This window comes from Xiphophorus couchianus, chromosome 4, assembly GCF_001444195.1.
Source record: "Xiphophorus couchianus chromosome 4, X_couchianus-1.0, whole genome shotgun sequence".
In the NCBI taxonomy this organism is placed as follows: domain Eukaryota; kingdom Metazoa; phylum Chordata; class Actinopteri; order Cyprinodontiformes; family Poeciliidae; genus Xiphophorus; species Xiphophorus couchianus.
The window spans coordinates 5,641,042-5,665,789 of NC_040231.1; the positions used below are offsets into that span (position 1 = coordinate 5,641,042).

General features: G+C 36.1%; 1 protein-coding gene and 1 long non-coding RNA gene across 2 annotated transcripts; one reads left to right on the top strand and one right to left on the bottom strand.

Annotated features, from left to right (window-relative positions):
• Positions 1-272: 272 nt before the first annotated feature.
• LOC114143609 (uncharacterized) lies at positions 273-24,748 on the top strand. Its single transcript, XR_003595280.1, has 4 exons — positions 273-4,920; positions 6,169-6,242; positions 12,394-12,501; positions 23,694-24,748. It is a non-coding gene; the product is annotated as an uncharacterized LOC114143609 (long non-coding RNA).
• lingo1b (leucine rich repeat and Ig domain containing 1b) lies at positions 6,355-20,728 on the bottom strand. Its single transcript, XM_028015813.1, has 2 exons — positions 20,432-20,728; positions 6,355-9,653 (listed from the first exon to the last, which is right to left on the bottom strand). Exons 1-2 carry the CDS (start codon positions 20,441-20,443, stop codon positions 7,794-7,796), a joined length of 1,872 nt encoding a protein of 623 aa, XP_027871614.1. The 5' UTR covers positions 20,444-20,728; the 3' UTR covers positions 6,355-7,793.

The window sequence follows — 24,748 nt, forward strand, 5'->3', positions numbered from 1 at the left end:
GTTTCGTGTTTGTCTGTTTCCCCTTGTCTGTTGTTATTTTGTGATAAAATGTATATCTCTGTACCTCTGCAGTTTTGTTAACTGATTCATGCGTTGCTTTGTATGAATTAAACTCTGTGATCTGTGACGTCAACACGCCTTGTTGTAGTTTCGCTTTACAGCTGCCCTGCTGCTCGCCGAGAGGACCCGGCTTTTAAGGAAGATATGAGCCAAACGTTTTGTTCAAAGTTAATAATAAATATTCTTCCTTTACACCATCCACTGGAAATCATATTTATAGATTATATAGATTTCTTTTAGGCACAGTTTCTTAATCTGAAGTTTCTAATTAATCTGATTGCAAATTTATCATGTATAATACAAGAATGAATAATAATAATAAAAATCCTCCACTGAACACTGATAAAAAAAACATTTGTCACCTGTCTTCACTTGGTAATCTCACACTTTACAATGAAATATAATGAATAAAATTGTGAAGATTCTTTGGGATTTTGGTGCCACTGTATGTCCTATGTTATGAAGAATAGCAATTTATGCCAACCTATAAAGGAAGAATTTCAGAGACAGCTAAACTTGATAATCCAGTAGACTCGGTTCAATTGAGGTCCAAGATTCCAAAATTTGTTACATTTTCAGCTGCTGTGGTTTGGTTTCACACTGCACTGTGTGAAATGAACCAAACCCTGTTAAAAACCTGTTCACCCTCTTGCCTGTGGTGGCACTGTACCAAGAACCACCGAACCACTGCAAACAAGATATTTCAAAATTACAACTCACTCCATAAGATTAGGTAACAAAAAAAGACAGCTTTATGGTCATTTCTGCTATCTTAGTGAATCCACAATCAATTCTACAGCAACACTGTTTAATATTTAATGTGTTTGTCCAATATTAGGGTGGACCTTTCTATAAAGCAAAACATAAAAAACCCAATATAAAAAAGAAAGGTACAGCTATAACATGTACAAACAAACATACAATTTCCTGCAGTTCTTAAATCTAAGGGAGGAAAGATCCAGTTATGATGTCAAACTGTCATCTATTGAATTAATTCCTTAGCGATTAAGAACAGACTGTGAGGTTTGTCTTTTCTTCAGATCTTATTGCTTGATTTTGGGCCTCTGTTTGATCATTATTCTGCCATCCCAATGGACATGTCTTTCTTCATCTGAAAAAGATTGATAAAATAATGGAAAATCTGTTGGATTATTCAGTCTTTGTACTCAAAGGGGGCATTGCTTTTCAAATATAATGTATTGGTCTTTTTCTTCAGTCTCACTGTTTTATTACTACAAAATTTGAAAATTGAGTAGAGGATCTATGAATGAGCTGGGGACATAAGCTTTCTGCAACACAATAAACATCATGTAGACAAAACATAATGAAACTACAACGACATTAACTTGCAGACAAGCATCTAATCTGATAATTACACCAGAAATATCAAAGAATATGCCTTTACCCAGTAGCCCTGTCATACACAATGACCCAGTAACAGCATAACTAAATGCTCATGGTATGCTATGCTAATACTTTGCTGCAATTATGAAGATTCACTCATCTCAAAAAAACAAATGTTCTTCATTTGGGGGATAGTCCAATTGATTTTCTTAATAATTAATTAAGCAAATAGTTATTAGACAATTTTGAGGCAATTGTTTAGACTACTTTGTCTAAGCAATTGGATTTCCACTCCCAAATGGTCAGACAGTCATTAAATACAGAAAAAAAGCAAGACATTGCCATCTGGCAAAATAAACATTTTCTTAGTCCAGTGCCTGAATGCACATTGGATACCCTTCATCTTAATACACACAAAACCAATGGAAAAGCATCATATGTCATAAACATCCTTAAAGGTGTGACCAAGCTTCATGTTTCATAAAAGGCAAGTTTAATTTCTTAACATTTAAACCCAAGCAAAAACACATTTTGGATACAATGTGTGAATTAAAATGAGGCAGCAGCTTACACATTTTGCAAACTGGACAGACAGAAAGAAACATTGGCATGACAGAGTTATTTTGAGCATGTTTGGATATAATTTACCATCTAAGAAATGTTTTTTGAAGGGTACACTCCAAATGATTACTTCTTGTGTTTTGCTTGTTTTCTTTGTTCTTATCTCTGTTCAAGTTATAAAGCCTTCAGCTTGCCTTGCTGCCCAACAATCAGCTAGTAATATAAAACAACATGAAACATAGTGAATTAGAGCTTCAGTTTAACACAGTATCCACGCTTAACTATTTTTTTTATCAATTCATCTATGTTCTTCCTTTTCACAAGTTTTGAGCTTCTCTGCTCAGCTTTCTACATCACAATACAAATTTTGTGGAATCCATTTGGATTTCAGATTTTTTTATTTGCTGTACTTGCTTTCAGGCGAGGCACACTCTTTTGTTTGGACAGATGGCAGCCCTAACTAAGTACGGTTCTGCTGGAGGTCGCTTCCTGTTAAAAAAGTATTTTTCTGCTTCAGTGAAGCCTGTCACCCTATACATGCAAAGGATACTTGACTGAATCCCAATGAAGATTTTATACAACCTTGCTTTCTTAGTCAACATTTTCTTCAACACATTTTAGCATTTGCACACCGGACTTTAATTTAACTGCCTCTTAATATGACTTCTTGTGAATTTTTATAATACAGTATAAATAAACTGATCAAACTACATACAATTTATGTCTATATCAGTGAAGTAATATCAATTCAATAATGTCTCGTGTTTAAATTTTAATTATTTCCAACCATAGATAAACAACAGAATTGGTTGTTGAGGCTTAAAAGCTGTTAGAAACTTCAAGATATCTAAGGAGCCTGACGAGAATCTGTATCCAGCTCCAAAAGCACAACTAGTTTGCAGAAAACATTGAGACATTCATTGCGTACTGAGGATTTTGAGAGCATTAACTTGGTTGTAAGTATGGGAAAACCCATTTGAGTGTTGGCTTTAAATTTTTAGCAGCTGAAATTATTTAGCCACATTTTTAGTGTTTCAACTTTTTAGCACTCATCAGAGCAAAACAGGCAGCGAAACGTTGTGCAAAAGGGTGAACAAAATTTTATTGCCTTTCATTTTCTTTTATTCATGCTAGCTGCCTCAGTTTTAAATTAATTAGGGATAATTGTAATCTTGCTTTTAAAGTATTTTATTTATACAAAAGATTTCTTTATACCAAAGCTGATGTCAAAAGTTATTTATAAATTAAACCTTTATAGTTTACTACTTGGCGTTATTGTAGTTTTCACACCTTTTCTGTCTTACAAGATATGGAAAAAACTTCAAAAGTTTTGCTTAGTTTATTGCAGCCTCTTTATTATTTACAGTTTAGAAAATCTCTTTCAAAGCCTTTAGTTGCAATGTAACTGTGTCCCCATAACTTGTTCATCCAACCGGTTCATTTTTTCCAATTTGTTCCTTTTATTTATTAACAAATCAATTCGAAAATTTCAGTGCTTACATTGTCTATAGCAATGTTTGGATGTTTACAGCTTATGTCCGTTTACTGTGTAAGTGTACAGCTGTAGTTCTATAAATTGAGGTGCACAGGTTTTTCTTCCTTGAAATTGAGCCATAAATAAAATTTTCTCCTTCAGATGCGGAGAATAAAACAGCAACTGGAAGTGTTTCAGTAGCTGTCATACACCCAGTACAAATGCACTGGACTCTGACACTGCAATGTGCTTGCTAGACAACCGCATAACTAAGATCTATTATATACAATATTGAAAAAAAAAAAAATATATATATATATATATTGTTCCTTTTTTTGTTAAAAATGTTTCCATGCTTGCCTTATAATAGTCCTTAAGTACAAAGACAAAAAATAAATTTTACAGTCAAGTTTTGGAATTAAGTCTTAACTTTAAAACAAATTAACAAACGGACAAAGCAAAAGTATTTAGACAACTTCAAAGCAATGGATCCTTCACATTTGCGATACATTCTTTGGATGATATCTGCAAATTATAAATAATATTATGTCACTTTAACTGTCCACAGAAAACCATTTTTTGTTTCTGTGCTTCTGTGGCCAGAGGGCTGCTGCCGACCTACCTGTGTTAGGCAGATAGCTGCTCTGGGAGGTGCTTGGTGGCTTTCTGCTGGGGAACGCTATGGCTTCTGGGGGGTGACCCTCATCCTAATGCCTACTGTTCTTGGGTTCAAAATGTCATGAGCTTCATACCGTTCTCAACATTATAGCACAGTCTCAATTCCAAGTGGCAAATTAGCACACTTATCCATTACACATGCACAAACACACACAGAAATGTAAATGTTGACATATACATAATCCCAAAGGCCAAAGGTCATACCAACAGAGGTTCACATTTCATTATGCAACTTGTCTACATTGATGTCAGTGGCACCCCGATTTAATAAAGTTAATCACTCAATTAGATACCATCCTCATATTCTTTTTGTAGAGCAAAGATGCCCTCAAACATGTTAGCAAAAAGCTCCTTCCTATGGTATGCCTGGAATAAAAATAAATAAATAAATGCTCCTCTAATTCAACTCACCTGAATCAAATTAATGGTTCATTAGCAGGTCTCTGCAGACTTGGAGACATGCTAAGGGGGTAATTCAGTCATTTGAATCAGCTGCCTTGGAGCAAGGACGCATGTAAGACCGGCAGGACACACCTGCTCTAGATAGATGAAAAGAAGACAAAAGAGTATGCACAAAGCTAGTAGAAAGCAAACAACTGCTGTTTTCAATAGAAAGAAGAATTGGTATCTTCTTTGCTTGCCCAGAAGAGGCAACATGCTGAGCTTTAGAACTAGTTGTGCTCGACATAAATGCTGGGCTCTGTAAGATGCTGACAGTTTGATTTGCAAAGTTAAAATCTTGATTTAACAAGCCTGACTGCAAGCGAACAAATGATCTCATTCAAAACTGACAGACAGCTCAGGTTGGTGTCATAATAATACAAAAACTATCCATCCCCCAAATGCATTTGCTTACATTTTGCTGTGAATCTTGGCTACTTTTTAAAAGTTTCAGTGTCTCAGTATATTTTGTGTATTTTTTAGCCTAATAATCAGCAATGTTCTGCACTGTATAATGTACATCATCCACTGGATAATTGGGAGCATGAGCATGAGGTAGCATGAGGAAGCACAAGTCCCGTAGCTTAAAAGTAGAGCAGCATTGGTAATTGTCAGAGTTCTAGTTCAGCTGACTGTTCAGGTTCAAAGTTGTTGCTTTTAGAAAAATATGACCGTGTTCCTTAAGGTCTCCGTGTTATTTCGTTTTATTACTTCTGCATGTTTCTTGTGAAGAGCTCAAATAGGATGGTGTTCACAGCAGTATGTACAGGCAGATCTGTTGCTTGGCGATCTGGCTCTAGTCGGCTCACTTGTTCCCATAAACTTGCTTGTTTATGGGAACATTCAGTTCAGACTGAATACATAAGTGATTCCATGGAAATAACCCGAGGACGGTTTCTTTATTTGCCATCTGTCTCCCCCCGGCATTTTTAGGCTGAAGAAGCTGATCCGGAATGAAGTGAAGGCTGCAAACTTTGCTGTTCGGCGTTAATTTTAACTGGTAGCAACGGATATTTACAAGCAACCGCCTTCTTAATTCAGGATCGTTTGGAAATCAATGAAAAGTCCATTATATTTGGAAGACAACAATGTTCATTGTACTGCTTTATTTGCTTCTGAAATAGGACTTTCTTTTCTAGCTGTCATGGTAACTCAAAGCAGAAGCAAGAAAGCCGCATTTCGCTCATGCAGATGTGACGTCAGCACCAAACGTGCGAAGAGCTCATTGAAATGCTATGGTATGACCTTAAAGAGTACATACATGCTCAAAAACCCTCCAATGTGGCTGAATTGAACCAATTCTGCAAAGAGAAGTGTGCTAGAATGCCTCCACAGTGATGTGAAATACTGGCAAGTAATCCCCAGTTTGGTTTACTACTACTGCTTTTTCAAATAAAGTTATTGGATAAATCTTTGTTTGAGTACATTCAAAGTGATAATGTTTGAAAATCTGAAATGTAAATGTAATAAAAGTAAAAAACAAAAGAAATCTCTTGAGGGGAGGCCTGTATCTTCACAGTGCTATAGAACAGATTTAAAATGTTACCATAATACATCTTACATTACTATATATATATATATATATATATATATGTTCTTTTTTTCTTCAGAAAATTGGAATCAATTGAAATTTACAAGCTCAGTCACATGTATCAACATAGAAATACCAGGAAATGCTATCAAGGTATTGTGAAATATTTTCTTACTGAAACCTTTTTATAAAGGCAGCTACCTGTGTTAAATGTACTTGCAGCATCATCATCTTCTTTCTCATTTAGCATAAAATAAATAGCCTGTTGTGTAAAATGTTCTTTATTTTAATAGAATTTCAATTTACCCATCCCTTTTAAACATGTATTTAGAAGTTAATGAACACATTATCTTCAGAGCAGACCTTGACTGTGAAATAAATTGGACAACATAAAATTCTTATGAGAACTGGAACTGCATTTTACATAGAAATGTTGAGTATTGCTTAGCAGAAAATTGGAAAATTGGTTCTTAAGGCAACAATTAAATAATGTCACTACCTTGTAAATATTTAGTGACGTTGTGCCTTCTGGATTCTAGGACAGTGATTAACCTTACTAAACAGTCTAATAGGTTGTAAAGTATTTTAGAGATTTTTGCTCAGAATATTTTCAAGGGTGAGGTTATGTTCTAAAATCATTAACACTCTCTTTCAGTTAAGTACATCAAAAACATGTTTACTGTATATTTAATCTGCTCTTTGGATTGCAGTTTGCTCAAAACCCACAGCTATCAAAAGCATTACTATTATGCAATAGCGTAATGTACACAGAGGAATAAAATACAGAAAAAATATGTATATCACAACATTTAAATACATTTAATGACAATCTTCCTTTGCTGGCAGAGAGGAGCAGAAACTGGCTTTTCTATGCAGTGTGGTAACATGCACACTTTCAAATGTAACCTAACCACGTTAGCCAAAAACCCCATCTTGTAAATTTTCAATAAATGATTTAAGGATTTAAAAAAAAACTCCAGAAAGACCAGTGTTAACAGACTATTTTGTCTTTAATTAACAAATGAAATTTACTTTTATATTTAGCCACTAAAACCATGACTATTTTGTTGATTCATTATTGTTTTTAACATTTATCTTAGAAATTTTGGGGTCAGTTTCTGAAAAGTAAATGTATGTTTTGTTAAATATAATAAACTCAAAAGAAAGTACTTGTGATATACTTTTCTTTTGACTGAAAAAGAAAAAAGAACTAGATGAAGGGAAAAAGGAAAATTATTTTTATCTCAGTATTTCAGGCAATATAGTATTGGCTCGTGACAGGTTCATGTGCTTTTAACAACTATCAAAGTTAAAAAATAGCCAACAAACAAAAATCCCAACATCATTTTTGTTTTTCACAAAAGAAAGATTACTTAAAATAATTATCAACTGCTTATCTGTATTAGCCTGCTTGTCATATACTTTTACTGTGCTTTTTTCTTATATAACCCTTATTTGGTTCCACACAGAAATCATGTAATTTGAGTGCATGTTAGCATACTATACAGTACATGTACAGAAATCTGAACAATTGTTCAACATTTATTTTTAAAGATTCAGTCCCTGAAGTAAAAAATGTCAAAGGTATACTGTCTAGATGCATTTGCTGCTGTGCTATCGCTCACAAACTGATTACATATTTTTGACAAGAACAGTATGCACCCTGGCTGCAGTTTGTAAGCTTACATGACCTCCTTTAAGAGTTCACATGATTTTCATGTTGAATTGTACAGGTGCCTCAGTTGGACTGGCCTCCTCTGTCTCCTCTTTTCGTGGCACATATTCAACTTCAATAGTTGACTTTGTGCTGTCTTTTCCTCTACTCCAGAGGAATAAAATTACAAGACAAAAGAGGACCACTCCAAGGAATGAGATAAATCCCATCGTGGTTGCGACAATAAGTGTCTTTACATCAAATGGAAATGGGACTGTTGTTCTGGTCACATTAGCACCTTCATCGCTTGGCTGGTTAGAAATAAAAGCAAATGACTTATTTGGCTGATGTGGCCAATTCGGGGAGTAGCTGTGTACAAAAAGGTGAGCAGCTTTTGTGTCATTGCCAGCAGCATTACTGGCAATGCACAAGTAGGTGCCATTGTCCTGAATTTGGGCGTAGCGTACCTCCAGTGTACCCTCGCTGGATACTGAGAGCCTTGACCCTATAGTCTTTGTAGTAATGTACTCCTTCTTGGGGGATAGCCACATTATCACTGGAGCTGGATCACCCTCTGCCATGCACGTGAAGTGAACAGTAGTTCCTTCATCAACATGGCTTTCCACAACCTTATAATCCACAATCTTTGATTTCTGACAGATGAAGTAGTCTGGAGGCAGTACGTCTGGGAAATCTTTGAACTCTTTTCCTTGCACAATCTTAGGTGAAGCACAAATGGGCTGCTGTTTGTTGAAGTTAAGCCTCCACCTCCTGCGGAAGACCCATAGCAGGCGGCAGTCGCAAGCCAAAGGATTTTCATACAAAGCCAGGGTCTCCAGGTTTCCCACTGAGTGAAAAACTGACTCCTCAAGGGTGCTCAAGCTATTTCTTGACACATTCAGAATACGTAGGTGGTTGAGTCCACGGAATGAGTAAGGCTCAATGGCCACCAATTGTCCACCAGCCAAGTGAAATGCCTGGAGCTTTTGAAGACTGAAAAGTTGGTTACCTTCAACAGTATGAATAGGATTGAAAGATAGATTTAAAAACCGAATATATCTGAGATGATTAATGGCTTCATAGGGGACGGTAGACAGATTGCAATTTGTGACAGACAATGATGTGAGGTTGAGTCCATACAAGCTTTGTGAAGCTATAGTATTCAAGGCAGGCATATGAGAAATCTCCAGTATTCTTAATCGATACAGCCTTTTAAAGGAGAAGTCCTTTATATCAGTGACGTTCAGATAGCGTAATCGAAGGGATAGCAAGTTATGAACATGACTAAGGGCATCAGTAGGAACTGAGCCCAGTTTATACCCTTCAATGTTGAGGCTTTCAAGATTGCTCAGACCATGAAATGATCGAGGCGATATAAAGACTAGGTCATTGTCCCCAACTTCCAAAGCCCTCAAGTTGTACAGCTCTTGGAACATATAGTCGAGCAAAATAACAATTTTGTTCTCACTTATATCCAACTGTGTGAGATTGGTCAGGCCTGTGAACACTCCAAGCTGAATGAGCTTTAGCTCGTTGTTGCGCAAGCCTAGCGTTCGAAGGTTCATTAGGTTACTGAAAGCCCCCGGCTCAATGGATGAAATAGTGTTTTCGTTCAGTTGCAGCTCCTCCAGCTGAGGGTAATTAATGAACTCCTCGGGCCCTAGAGTCTTCAGACGGTTTTTGCTGAGGTCTAGGAGTCTAGTTTCAGTGGGGATGCCCTCAGGAAGAGCTGCCAGCCTTCTTCGATGGCAGACGACTGATCGCTCCTGGCCATTGCAGTCACATTTTGAAGGGCAGCCAGTGGTGGAGCCTGAAAGGACGGTGCCCAGCATCAGGATCAGGATGGGCTGCCAGCATGCCACCAAGTAGCTGTGCCCTCCTGCCTTTCCAGACACCATCCTACTGCTTACCTGTGGAGACAGAAAAATACAGAATATTGTTGTGTTTTGAACCTTAGGAAGAAAAAAAATTCATTTCACTAAATAGATTTTTATGACTAGGGAGATGTGTATATTACTAGAGAAAATACATGATAAAGACTGGACTCTGTTGCATTGGAATTCTTTATAAAGTATTGCTTTGCAAAGTCTATATGGGTTTTATGCCATCATATTTTTCTATTGATGCAAACATTATTTTGAAATTTAGGGAAGATTTTCTATGATTAAAAAAGACACCTTTCCATAAGATTATATTTTATGATTTAGGAAGTTTCAGGTAGATTAACTCTAAAATACATAAGATATTAATTACAACCCAAATTTACTTCTTGCACCTAAATACCTTTTCATAAGTAAATCAGAATTTTTTTATTTATTGTTTTTTACATCAACATGACTTTAAATGTTCAATGACTCTCCCTTCCCCTGGATTTAATTTAGTTAGGGTGAAGTTCCTCACAAGTAATAGAATCAGACAATCAATGAAAGGGCTTGGCCATACTGTGCAACTATCCTGCTATACTGCAGACTTCTGAGTATGCTGAAAACAATTACCATCAATCCCACTGACACACTGTGTCTGTTTGTGGACACAAGCAGCCCAATATCACATAGTACAGTTTCATCTGTTGAGATACGAAATTGTAAATATTCTGATAATGTTGCATTATTAAAATAATATCACAGATTTGGTTACTGGTGTTTGCATCTATTAAACAATTTAGATGCAGTGTTATGTATCTAAATAACACTGCATTTAGAGCTTTTATACATAATGATAGTATAAATGCTTAAAAGTTTGTTTGCTATAAGGTATAGAACATTAGATATTTGAAAGGAAAAGCTGAAATATAGAAAAAAAAAATATATATATATATATGTATAGTGACTAAAGAGCAAAGTTTCAGTTACAGAGACTTACATTTGTAGTACAATAGTTCCAAGACCATTGACAGGCAAAAAGACCCCCTGTGTAACAGGAATAGTGTATTTTTTGGGCGTGCCTTGGTGGCGTAGGGCAGTGGTCCCCAACCCCCAGGCAAGAAATAATTAAATATTTCTGTTTTATGTATTATTTGAGTCTGGAGGATCTTTTGTTTTGAAAATCCTTTAATTGGATTCTCTCGGTTATGTCTTGCTCTCCAACATTGAGCCCACAAGCAGCAACAGATCAAATGTCTTTGGAAAGTTTCTTTGCGAAGGGAAAGGGCCCAGAGAAGAGACAGGAGCATGATCAATGAGGTTTATGGAGTCTGAGATGGAACATTTTGGGTAATTTTCTCATTTCTCCCCCTAGTGTGAGTAGGTAACAGTTTTCCCAGATGCTAATATGTAAAGACTTCTTTGATTTCCAGTTTAAGAGAATTAGACACCCACTTTCAAAGAGTTGATCACCCTTGTTGATGACCTATAAGAAATACCATTTCTTTGATGGCACCTGGCTACTACTTTCCCTTTTAAAACCTTTGGGGAAAACAAAGGTGTGGTTTTACAGTCAGTTTTCCCATTTTGGTGTAAATTGTGCTTTAAATGATAGTGTAGAATCCTTTGTGCCTTTTGTTTTTACATTTATTAGATATAAATTGACATAAACCCTGTTTCAATGACTTCTAACCACTTAGCACATTTTAATCTCTCCAATTATTCGCATTTTTATTTTTACATTTAAATTGATTTACATGTTTTTTAAGCAAGAAGACTTATTGCTGCTCCTAGCAACAGTTTCTCTGTGTTGGATAGGCCTAAAAAATGTTTGAATGTTTGAAATAGTCTTTGTTAGAGAAAATATTTACCTCAGTCTACTTTGTCACTTATTTTTCCCTTCTCTGACTCACCCCATTCATTTTTAACTGCATTATTTTTGTGAACATTTGAATGGACAGGCCTTTTCTACACTGGCCCTTCATGACAATTGTATTATGTCAGGGGACCTCTCACCCTGTCTCTCAAAAGACCTGTCTCTGCCCACGTCTGTCTCTTGATGCCCCAACAGGCTGCACAGTTTCATGAAGGTGAAACTAAGAGTAAGATGTGCACTTCATGGGTCAATGAATGTCTCAAGCATTATACAGACAAATGAGCTTTATGCATCAGTGCATGTGTCCCTTTCAGCTGTTTTAGTTATTAAATACCTTTGCTGTGTGGCATAATATTGAAAAACCTATTAGAATATTTACATTGGGAATTAAGTGGCAGGTTTATTGGACCTTTTACGCTGGAAGAAGGAAATGGTTTATGAATAATAACTGCAAACTAATCATGATGCTAATGGTTTCTTTGTCATTTATTCAACAGATTTTGTATTTTCCCATTAATGTCTTTAGGGCCCTATGGTACAGTCTAAGCCTAGAGTCTATGTCTATAATCATAAATTTAATCATGTCTTTAGATTTTTAGTGTGTACAGTATTGCTGCACGCTGTTGCGATTGGGCACCTCTGCATGTTTTAAGTTTGAAAAATTATGCATTCTGATAATAGTGCATACAAAATTATGCTATATTTTGATCAGTACGTCAAAGAAACTGAAGCAATGCTACTCTTGAGTACAGGTTTTGGCTACTTTACTCTCCTCAAGTTCCTACACTGATTGACATAAAAGCATGTTGTAACCAAAAAGACATCAGACACAGAAACACCCAATTTGTGTAAAGGTGAAGCTTCTGGTTTGTCTATTACTTCACTAAGCTTTGTCATTCTGTTCTTTTCTAGGTTGCTGTGCCATTTGGAGGTCAACTGAACATACAGGAAACAAAGTGTTTCCTGCGTGTTGCCACTGGTTGTACTATGCACTGTTCTAACATGCATACATCACTTACTGTAGGAAATGTGTGTTTCTTCTCAAATTTGATGTTGTTGTTGTTATTTTATCAGTAAAAGTACCGGAACTTGCATGTAATGTTTTTTTTTTTCAAATTAATTAAATCAGAACAAACAGTGGTACTCTAGAACTGGGTATTGAAGTAGCATTTTTGACTAAATATCTTTTTACTTTTACTTGAGCATATTTTTATTACATCTTTTTACTTCTACTTGAGTAAAAATATACTGAATAGAGGTACTATTGTGCCACTTTTTGGCTACTCTACCCATTTTTGTCAGCCCTAATTTATCATTCACTCTCAGTCCGAGTGTAAGCTGCTTTGAAATGCGTGTAGAAAATGTACATTTATTTTTCTCTGTAACACCATCTATAGTGGCTAGTAAGGTTTAGGCATAGAAGAAGAACATCTATGATTACTCTCTGCCCCATCTCATCTTAAAGACCATTCATCTTTACTGTCACCTGACAAGCTACAGCTCAGTATGAATACTAATGATTCAGTATCTGCTAGAATTTGTATAAAAAGGCTCACATAATAAAGACTCAATGACTTTGCTTCTATTTGCAAGAATATTGTAATACTTACTGAATCTCCAAATTCTTATTAAAATTTCAAACTGTGGTTTTATGCATTGGAAGATAGTGCAATTATAAAATAATAAAAAATTAGCATACACCTGACCAATTAATAGTTAAGGTTTGAACACAAAATGCAGGAACAATTTTAGTTCATTTGATTCCCAAAGCTTTTTTGTGAGCATGACACATTTTATAAAGCTGCCAACAACACAGCTACTGCAGATCAGAGCTTTGTTGAAGTGCACCACAAAGAGCAGACTCCCATAACAAAAAGGTAAAGAATGTAACACTCTCAAATGTTTACTCCATATGATGTCAAGTAGGATGAGACCTTCCTAATTCTGTCTAATCCTCACAGTGGGGCCTAAGATTGTGCTAAAATGTGAACTGCTCTCAATTACTAAAATATTAGATGCAGTATTTAGATTAGTATGTTTGATTTATATAAATATATTTAGATTAATATTTTTAATATGCAGATGGCTTTGAGCTTAGCGTTTCCATTTCTAGTGGGTAAACTAAAACATGTTTTATAGTTTTAACAATCTAGTCAACCAATGGATTTTTTGCTCAAGGATGCCAAAATGCATAACTATCTCAAATAAACTATTTGCATGTGTCACACCATGAGGACCACAACAATGACTAAGACCAAAATCCATTTGTTTTTATATTTCCAATTATAATATTTAATTTGAACAGGGGAGAGATCAACTAGAAGGTGAAATTTATGAAAGAGTACTATTGATTTTAGGCTATTTTGACCATTGCCAATTTTTGAAAAAAATTTGAGAAAAATACAGTTAGATTGAATAAAGTCACTGAAAGTTTAGGACTCTAATAAATTAAATGGGATAAAGAAGTATCCTTTGCTGTTACCAAAGTCTTATTCTAAAATATTGAACACTTCATGCAATGTGGCCAAGCATAGTGACATATAAATGATGTTGTCTAAATTATATTTAATTTACTGTCCTTTTACCTGGGTATACTGTCTATACAGGTAATCATTTTTTTTTTAAAAACACTTCTATAATCTGCTCTGTTTCGTACTGACTAGAGAGTGTACAGTGTGTTGAAAATCTGTAAAATGGTCCTGAGCTGGGAATTGCTGCCTACAACATTTAGTTGAAGAGTCAGTGAAAGCTGTCTGGATTGGACAAGGCATGCACACCCAATGCAAATTCGCAGAAATACCAGCAAGGCTGTTCTTTCATAGTCTTTTTTTAGAAATAAAACTTGTCAGAGTTGCACTTCATTTTTAAACTTGAAACCCTGGTATTTGCATGCTTCTGCATATTTTCTGGTTTAAAATGAACACAGTCAGTCAGATCCCTGATGGAACAGCAGATACAAGATACTTCTTGTACCCTTGTACACTGCATGCATCTGTAACATCCAGATTTGTTTTTTGGTTCAATAATGAATGGCAGTAATGCTCACTGCAACCACATTCAGTTGTAATTATTTATCTCACTAGACATAATAGACCAGACAAAAAATAAAAAGAAAGGGGTTTAATTATTTGTGTTCTTTCTGTGGTATAGAGCCAATATTACTTTACTTTTAGAATTTGTGCCTCAAAAGAAAAAACTCAGTCATAAAAATAGCAGTCAGAGAATCAGGAACCCAACGTACAAAGATTCAACACAGAAATAAGGATTGCAGGAACACAAAATGTGTCTGTTGCATTCCTTATTGATGTGGGTGATTTTATATTTGTCATGTTCAAAATAAATAAAAAATTGATATAAAAAATCATATTCAAAAAAGATTAATAACAATACAAAATCCATGCAAAATTTTTACTTGTAGCTTCCAGTTTCCATAATTGTAAATTCTGTTGGGCTCACTTTAAAACTACCTAAGCACTCAAAAATGAGCCAGCCTGAGTCCTCTGCCCCACTACTATAGTCTCTAACTGTCTCATATTTTGCGTAAAGCTGTTATTAAAATTAAATGAGGATACTGCAGAGCAGCAGGACTGTGACCTTCTGAATACATTTGTAGAACGCAAATTTGAGTATCCTGTGACAGATCTGTCTTCGACTGTCACCTCTCCATCCAGCAGACACTGCATAAACACTCAGTCTGGGAGGATTTATCACAATCATGCTCCATCATTTCCTTTGATGTTGCCCATTATGGAGCTGCATATGTATCCAAGACAGATCTTGTTACAGAAAATGTTTTAATAGCAACATCCCAGATGTTTTTCTGGCTGGTTCACCCATTTCTTATTTCTGGGCCATCACAAATGAACTGTTATGTGCAGAAGTGCCCTGAATATAGATGTAAATAAAATGGCCTATAATTAGAACTAAACATAAAAATGCAGCCACACTGACCAAACTGATTCTTCTCAGTGTTTTCTATTTCATATTTTATTTTCCCCAATGTGTTGCTGCTCATAAACTCCAGCAATATATGATGTCGATTCTCATACTATTACATTTAGTTAACTTAGATCTGATTCCAAATTTATAGTGAGAATTTTATATAGCAGTTACATATATCAGAATGAAAGTAAAGCCTATGTTTATCTATTTGGCTTATCTGGGATAAAGTAACAACTTTATTAAATAAGTAGTGTATTAAATTGATTGCATATTTAGACCAGACATTCCATTGTGAACACTGACTGGTAAAGTGAGTAGGATTGCTCATCTTATTACAACAGTATATTCTTCTCTGAAAGCCTGCATCTTTCCAAATCAATCTTGCAACCCCTACCCCCACATCATGAAAACACTTATCAATCCTTCCCCTTCCAACACAGCTGAACAGAAAATGCTTAAAATTGCCATAAAAACCACAACCTACAGTTTGATCTGTTCAATATGCCTTCAAACTCCCTGGACACCAGTGGGATTGGATCTGATTCCAACTATTGGTTTCAAGCCTGATCCACAAAGACTCCACCTCACAATTCACTCTCAATAATGTATCGCTATACCTACCAGACTCTCTAGCATACCTTCAGATGCTCCTTGAATATGTTCTATCTGCTTAGTTTTTTATTTTCTTTTTTAAGCAAACACCAAAGTGCTATGTATATGTTGATATTAAGTGTATATTCAGTGCATGCACACATGTAGCGCTGTTCCCTTGCAGAATGGAGGTCATGGGCTCTTTCTGCATAGAACATGGATGTTTTCCCCTCACTTGTGTTTGTTCCCTCTTGGTGCTCCATTCTCTCACAGTTCAAAAACATGACTATTAGGTCCTTTGGTCTGTCTAAATTGCTCTTAGGTATTGGTGCGTAACTGCATGTGTGTTTCTTTGTAGCTTTGTGATAAACTGGCTGTCTGTCCAGGATGGATGGATTATCTGATTATCTGACAGATCATCAATAAAACGTGAAGGCACATCCCTCTGGGCTGCATACCTACCAGTCATGTCAGATACAGTTAGCTGTGTAAAAAAACTAAAAATATAATATTTCCAATCTGTTGTGTTTTTTGTATCCATAATAACTAATGCTGTGTTAATAATTTGAGTACATACAAATTAATGCAATCAACTAAAACTATGTTACAAGAATTGAAGGGTGTCAACATATTAGCACCTGCATTGATTTTTAAAAATTTCTAAGACTAATGACTTTTCTAAGACATTAGTGGTTGTAACTAATGTCTTTTCTAAAGACATTAGTTACAACCACTTTGAACACACATCTGATACAGCCTTTTAATATATCCATCTTGGAAATGGGTTGTTTATTTATAGATGTCAAGATAATAAAGCCTAAAATTAAACAACAAAAACTTGGCAAGTGGTTATTGCAAATAGCAATAGACTAACAATGCTTACAGTTTCAATTTAAGCTTGCATTCAAGTTTGTTCTGAAATCTCCTTCAATAATTATCCTAATTTTTAAGGTAAGAGAATAAATTGGTCCCAAATTTTGGTTAAAGTATATTCTTGCCAGGCACCGATTATTTTCTGCCTGTCACTTACAACTTACTTACATGCGTCATGCATCAATATTTCTATTAACAGCATTTTATTTTCTGTAAGCTGTCAGAGTAGTAAATTGAAAGTAATGGAGCTCATATTTCTCTCAAGTAATAATCTATGCAATGCAACTTAACTATATACATTAGCAAAGCTTCTGACAAAACTGAAACTGAGTTTTGGTTTTCTTTTGCTTAAAGTATCTATCCAATATTTATTGTACAAGTTGATTGCATTGTCAAATTAAGTTTCTTCACTTGTTTAGCTTGAGTTTACAATAAATATTATCAACATAGTCCAGTTGTTGGTTAGTTGTGCAGAATCCAAATTAGTCCAAATACAGCTCAAATTATTTCAATCAAATCTAATCACATAGTCCTAATCAGAGCCAATTTAGAACAATCTAATTCAAATTTCATACAAAATCACATGACATTTTATAAGTAATTAAGCACATTCAATTAATTTTTTTCATATTTATAAAATGCCAAATTACTGAAGTTACATAATTTCTGGACACTTTACAAGTCAACAAAATTGTGGGTCCCAAGTAATCCAAATTCAGTTCAAATAATTTCAAACTATTTCAATGCTGTCCAGTCTTTTAAGTCAAGTTAGAATTTAAAGTAAAAGTTAAATAAGTATAAGGGAGAGAGATCAAATTCCCCATTTGACTCGTATTTAATTGATGACACCACAATAGTGTGACCTTATTCTGTTTTTGTTCACTATTGTATCCGTGCTTTTTTTAATGACATGCTGCTGCGATTATTTGTGATGGTCCTTTAACCAATTCTGATATCTATTATGGTATATAATATGTATATATAGAGAACTGATTGAGCTTTTCAAGGCAAATATTGCCAGTCAAGTGGTGTGGAAAAACAATTCAATGCAAGTAAAGCTAGAAAAGATTGGAGCTTTAAAAAGGTCACAGGAAAAAATAGAATAATACAGCATTATGCTTACTGGAGAAACCCCCTAACACATTTATGTAGAAATGTCAATTATGTACGCTATTTTGTTATGTGAACATCAGTTTGTCAAATGATTAATATTTTTTAGGCTCAATTGGTTTATTAATAATTGCCATTCTGAACAGTGGCAAGTACAAATTATATAAAATATGAAAACCTTTTAGAGTATAACTCAACATGTTCATGGCCTGTTCAAGTAGGGACATCAGCTAGTACTACCTAGCATAGTAGTTCATACAGATCTGAAGATCAGCAGATCAAAATGGTCAAAACTATAATATGCAGAACTGATACCCAGCCAAAGTCTACACAACTGGACAGTTGTGTAGATGAGAGGGGAGACTTGCCCAAATTTGAAGCACACTTGACTCCAAATTATATCAGTATTTTGTTTTAGTGAGTATTTTTATTGTTAGGCTTGTAATACTAATACCCTCAATGCATGTTTTTGTTCTGTTTTATTACTCCCTTAAGTAAAACTGAAGCAGCACTCTGTTTTGAGTAAAAATAAGAAGAGAGAAAGGAATAATGAATAAATTCAATAAAACAAGGATGACTTAAATAACCTTTCTTTATTTGTACTATGTGCTTTATGCTAGTGAAATGGAGTGGGCACATTTTATTGTTCTTGTGTTGTATTTTTAGCTTCTGAGCTCCAAATTATTACATTGGTTCAAAAACATACATCAGGCATTGGCCTTGGAAAAAAACCCAAAAACTATTTTGCTGAAGCTTTCCAACTGACTTTCTGTGGGTTTGCCTTTTTGTTGTTTGCCCCTGCTGCTATTAATCAAGTGTATTTGACTAGCAAAGCTGGCAAGCAAAGGTGGCCCCAAATTAACAGCTGATGTTCCCAGGACTCCAGAGATCTTTCTAGCTGCTGCAGTTTCTGTTTGCTCTGCTGTCTTAGAAAATACCAGCTCAAACATTTATCCAGGTTGTGCTTTTTTTTTTGTTGATCCTGACAAAATTAAGCAGACCAAATTAATCTGGATATTGCCCAAATCCCAGCCCCACAGCAGCTAATGTCTAAGGTGAATGACCGTATAATGAAATTTCACAACTCGGGAGAAGAAGATCCTGTCAAAATAATTGCTTGATCTTTATCTGACAAGTTATATTAAATGGTAATATGGTACACATTTTTGAAGTCTTTAATTCAAATATTTTATGGAAAAGAGCATAAGATTTTATATTCACATCAGAATTGCAATTTTATATAAACAGTAGAATACAAAGACCTACAAACCAGAAACGGATTTGATTTTGACAGTAGCAAGAATGATTCAAGAGTTCCAAGAAACCTTCAACGTTACGTTCCAAAATGTTTGCTTGATTAATCTGAATCTGTGGATGCTCTGACACAATGATGTGCATGAATAATAACTCAGGAAAGAGAATCCAGTCAGCCATCATAACCTGACAAGTGGGTCCCAATTAAATGCTTCTGCATAGTTCATAAAATCTGGATTCAAACAACAGTCCCTTTTCCCTCAGAGACTGTTGGGGGTCTTTTGCTTGCAGTGGATGTTGCTGCACTGCTAAAAAAAAGAGAGAGAAACAGTCCCTTTATTGCCGTTTGCCTGCTGGAGTGTATCAGCCATGATTATAAAGAAGCAATAAAAAATGTAGCTATGAGATATTGTTCATTTGGCCTCCATAAATAATCAAACAAAGTCACCCTACCACCACAACCCATCCCCCCATGCCCACCCTCGCCATCAAAACTACTGCCATCCATCTGTCTAACCTGTGGCAAATCAAACACCTGCAACAGCATCCCTGTTTGCCACAGGAAATGGCCAGCAGCAAGCGCTTTATGAGAATGTGTGTCAGTCCTGATGAGTTTATTACCATTTTGAAAAAAAACATGAATGTTAATGAGCAAATTAGGAAGCAACAGCAAACCACCCTGGCAAAAAAACCAAAAAAACAAAACAAAACACTGAGGGTGGGAGGCATAAAAAGGACACTTTTGCTCTCTCATTTGCACCTTTATGTGCGGTATAAAAAGGAGGGACCAAGACCATTTTGTACAGATGCAAGCAAAGACATAACAACTACAGAGCACATGCATTTGTGAAACACAACAAAAAGTATCTAACCAATGTAATGTATATTTTAATGACATGCACATATCATTTATATATGGTCCCTTCACAATTTTAAGATTTTAGGGCAGAGGAGCCAGATAAAACCTTTCCAGATGACAAAGCACAAATAAGACCAAGAGCTTTCATCTGAGCATAAGTCTCCTTTTTATACATCCCCTCCATTTGCTTAGGGTACTCAGTTTTTTTTCTTCCTCACAATAATTTGCCTCTTGCCGATCCCATGGCCCCACCACTGCACCATAATAAATCTGATCCAGTGACTCAGTGCTCAAAGCCCACCATAGAGACAGAGTACTTACCAGGACTGTCATGCAGAGAATTCTAATTCAGGCAGCTCCATGTTGCCAAGGAAATTCAAAATGCCTCCAAAAGCATGGAGTCGGGGCTGCAAGGATTCAGGACGGGCTAGATTAAGACGGGTAAGGACAGCATACGCAGAGATGAGAATCCCTCGTCTAAGGGGCATTTGAGAAATGCCTTCGTCCTTTCCAGATGTGCTAAATCCAGCAGCACTGATAGGCTGACATGTAAACACACAGGCGGCTCTGCTGGCTCACACACGCTCACATACATGCTGCACCTAGCAGAGAAAAGAGAGGAAGAGGGAGGGGCGGCTGATGAGAGGTGGAGGGAGGAGCTGCAGTGCACTGGGAAAATGAGAGGACTGGGAGAATAGGAGGCATAGACCACAGGGAGCTGAAAAGAGACGAAGAGAAACGTTCTCTGATTGCAACAGTGATATTTTTTCACTGTACGTTTCCTTTTAAGGTCTGCTTTGGTGCTTTACTTTGTTTCCGGCTGCTGCAGGAGAAGGCGTAGTGTTTAGAGTTGGGAAGAAGAAAACGAATTCTCTACCAGTTTAGATTATTCACAAAAGTGTTTGTGTTTGTTTAGTCCCCTCCTTCCTTTTTTAGTATTTCTTAATATGCAAATCATTGTAAGTTTATTCCAAAAGTTCACTCATCAGTAAAACATGAAATATTTATGAAAAAACACTAAGTCATAACAGAGATCAGAAAAAGGTATGTGTATTAATATGTTTGAATTAAATAAGCAAAATTTTCTGATGTATGTAATCTTGACTGCAAATGATAGGCAAGGGAAGACAGCTGTGGAAGGGAATGAATTGATTTTCTGTTTTTAAGATTTGTTGCCAGAGGATTATTGACACACGGCGCAAGGCGAAGTAATAATCACATGAACTCGGGTTTACTGCAAGGAGTGAAGTTTGGGGATGAGGAGCTGAGGCTTAGCACTGGTAATGGATATGAGGGTCTGGCACACCCTCACATTGGCAGTGCCAAGGAGGCCCCACAGTCAGGAAGTGTTTACAGGAGATTAGAAGGTGATGATTTAGTGGAGTGGAGGTGGACCTGAAGGGCTCCTGGCCACAAAATGATAGGCGACAGAAAGACTCCAGAGTAACTAACCGTCTGCCATGCAAGGTTATTCCTGAGTTTGGTAGTACAGCGGTCTTCCAGTTGGAAGGTTGGTTGGTTGCTTAAATAGATCTCAAGTGTCCATGTGTAAAACACTGAAATCTCACAGTGTTCGTGATATGGTCAATAGTGGGTAATTTTTTGTGTGTTAGAGCTATGCGAGGTTTGAGTGAATGAATGGGTAAGAAGCCAATTTTAAAGGCTTAAATTTGCTTTAAAATATGAACCAAAGAAAAACACCCATTTACCTGAATATTCTACTCTTGATGTTAATGTGATGTATTCTCAATAAGTTTTTAAGAGGTGATAGGATGTACTCTGCACGGTAAAGTCGATCTGTCTTTTAGACAAACAACAGCATATGAAGCAAGAGACAGCCAATGGTGCCACATCTATGCTGAACAATAAAACATACCGGAAGGATGAGAGTTATTAAGACAGGTGGAAAAGGCGACGCACTCCGCACCAGTCCAACATAAAATAAATTTATGGTTCATTTTACCAACTACAAGCTAATCTAAAAGCAATGAGTTATCCCCCATGTAAGAAATAAAACTAGATGAAAGGTGGTGCTGAAGGAATTCAAACGATGTTTGAAGGAAAAAGCCCAAACCAGACATAGAGACTACACCGTCTATGGCCACTTAAAAAACGATTGAACAGCTGATTCATGACACTGCACTTACATTCAATAGCGCTATGAATTTTCATCTTCGACAAGAACTATGTGACTTTAAACCTATATTAAGTAACTGGATATGCTCCCCAAGACATTTAAAAAGTGTGAGAGCTCCTTTTTTTTAATTAAGATCCAAGTTTTCTATCTCTCTCTCCCTCCCTCTCTCTGCCTCTTTCTGTCCTACTCTCTCTATCTCTATTTCTCATAATTAATGTCTGCATATGATTTGCATCCTGACAAGATACAGTAATTTTTTTGAATAGTGAAGATCTCACACCATAATTTGATTAACTTTCTCCAGCTAACGTCGTTTTCATTTAAACTAGAATAACTTTGATCGTAATTTACTATTTATATCAGGACCAAAGGAAAAAAAAGGTTGGGTTCTTTGGTGAATAGCTGAAGTTTTTGCAAGGGGTTTGGTAGTGTTGTGCAAACCTGTTGATAGTATTCTAATGATTCCACTGAGTAGGATTGGCCACACATAGCCTGGTAAAAACCAACCCATTGATCTACACTTTGCTTCATACAGAGGGCTTGGCCTCTTGGCTATTGAGAAACAATCACTTCCTGGGGGCGAGGTTTGAAATTTTACCCAATTGCTAATGTTTTCTCGGGACATATGTAATGTACCAGTCGATGCTAAAAAGCTGCCCGCATTGTAAACAGCCATCCTCCACTATGAAGAAAGACGTGTCGAATAAGTGTCCGAATGAGGCAGCTGTTTAATGTTAATTCAATATTTAGAAGAGAGGCCAACACGGACTAAATGGCTTCGTTCACTTCCTCCTCTTCCATTGCTAAAACTACAGACAGAAGACAATTTCAAAACAGCTCAGGAAATCAACGTTATACTTTACAACTCCTCCTTCTGTTTGGCAATTGGCCCAATCAAATATCAACTGGTGACAATCCGAGTCGAGGGGAGAAAACCCACACTGTGCTGGATGCAATAATTTTTTTTCAGAGCAGAATTGTACAGGAAGACAATGGCCAGGCTAGGCCATGCAGGTTCCATAGAGTAATATGCAGAAAAATGTTTACACATCAGTTTAAGAAAGCAGTGGGAATTCTTTAATAAGTTGCAATATTGTTGATGGGGTGAGTTGCAGAGTGTACTTTCGACCAGTGACTACTAGAGGTAGTCAACATTCCCCGTTGCGACAATGCATAAAATGAGTGGATGAATGTTTCTTTTGTAAAAGGTTCTTCAAAAAATAGCTTGGACACAGAGATAAAAAAAAAAACATGTTCACGGTTTAATTTTCATGTTTCACCAAAAATAACATGTAGCAAAACATCCAAAATTCTTATTTTTTTATTGTTTTCATTTTGATTATCAGTGGCACCTCATTTCTAGAGGTGCCACCACAGCATGCTGCCAAATCCTTGCAAGCAGTCCGACAATTTTTAAATGTTGATGAAAGATTTTATGTGTTGCAGGTGGCTGACTGCTGATGCCAGCTTCACATGTTTATTACATGAATAACAGACTGCTTGCAGCTGCTCCTTCTGATAAAAGAACTCTGTGAAATAGGGTTTTTTGATAAGTACACAATACTGAACTGAAAGGCTCAGGCTGAAATTGTTTGTTTTTATGCTTATTTATTCATTTGGAATAATTTACATATGCATTCTTTTTTCTCAACCCATTCCTTTCACCTACTGTCTTTTCTTTTTTTTATCATTGCACTATGATGTAAATTACATGCCATAATTTTTCTATTTGCAGAGATGAATGCTTGTCAGTTTGATGGTTACATCATCTCTCTGTTACATTATGTTCTGAGAACACAACCAGAGAAAAAACCCTTAACTGTGTGTAGTCATCCGGGGAGCGCGCCATCGCCCATTACCCCCAGTAAGCCCCCCAAACTCTGGTCTGAAAGCGCTGCAGACTTTTAGTGTCAAATCCAGGAAAGCTGCTGTCACTCCTGTCAATTCACAAGGCAGCTACCTACTCTCAAGGTAAACAAATTATCCCTGAATATAAACACTGTAGACTGTCTGTGCACTATACATTTAGTGGAAGACTTAAACTCTAAAGCATTGCCACAGAGGCTTAAAAATGTCATAGAGTTATGAGATGCTTTTTATAAGAACAGCCACCCGCAGAATGTTTTAAGCTTTATTTTTCCTAATGCTGTCCTATCACATGCATATTAAAGCAATCATTGCTAATGTCACAGCATGGGATAATTTCACCCCTTTTCACCTGAAAATTGTATTAAGGAATATCTATATTCTTGAATACCTAAAAGTTGACAACATTAAGTATGATATAAAACTTGCTTAAAAACATTTGTGCTGTCAAAGTCACATTTGGAATGGTGAATCTCTTAGCTGCTAAGACTTCAGTAGTGGAATGTTAAGCTATTTTTGGTCAACCAGTTCTTATCTTTATTCATCAAAGATAAGAAACTTTAAAAATCTCACTGTTTGGCCAAAAAAGGAGATTGAAATGGTTCCTTGTTCAGTCGCTTTGATCAAATCTATTT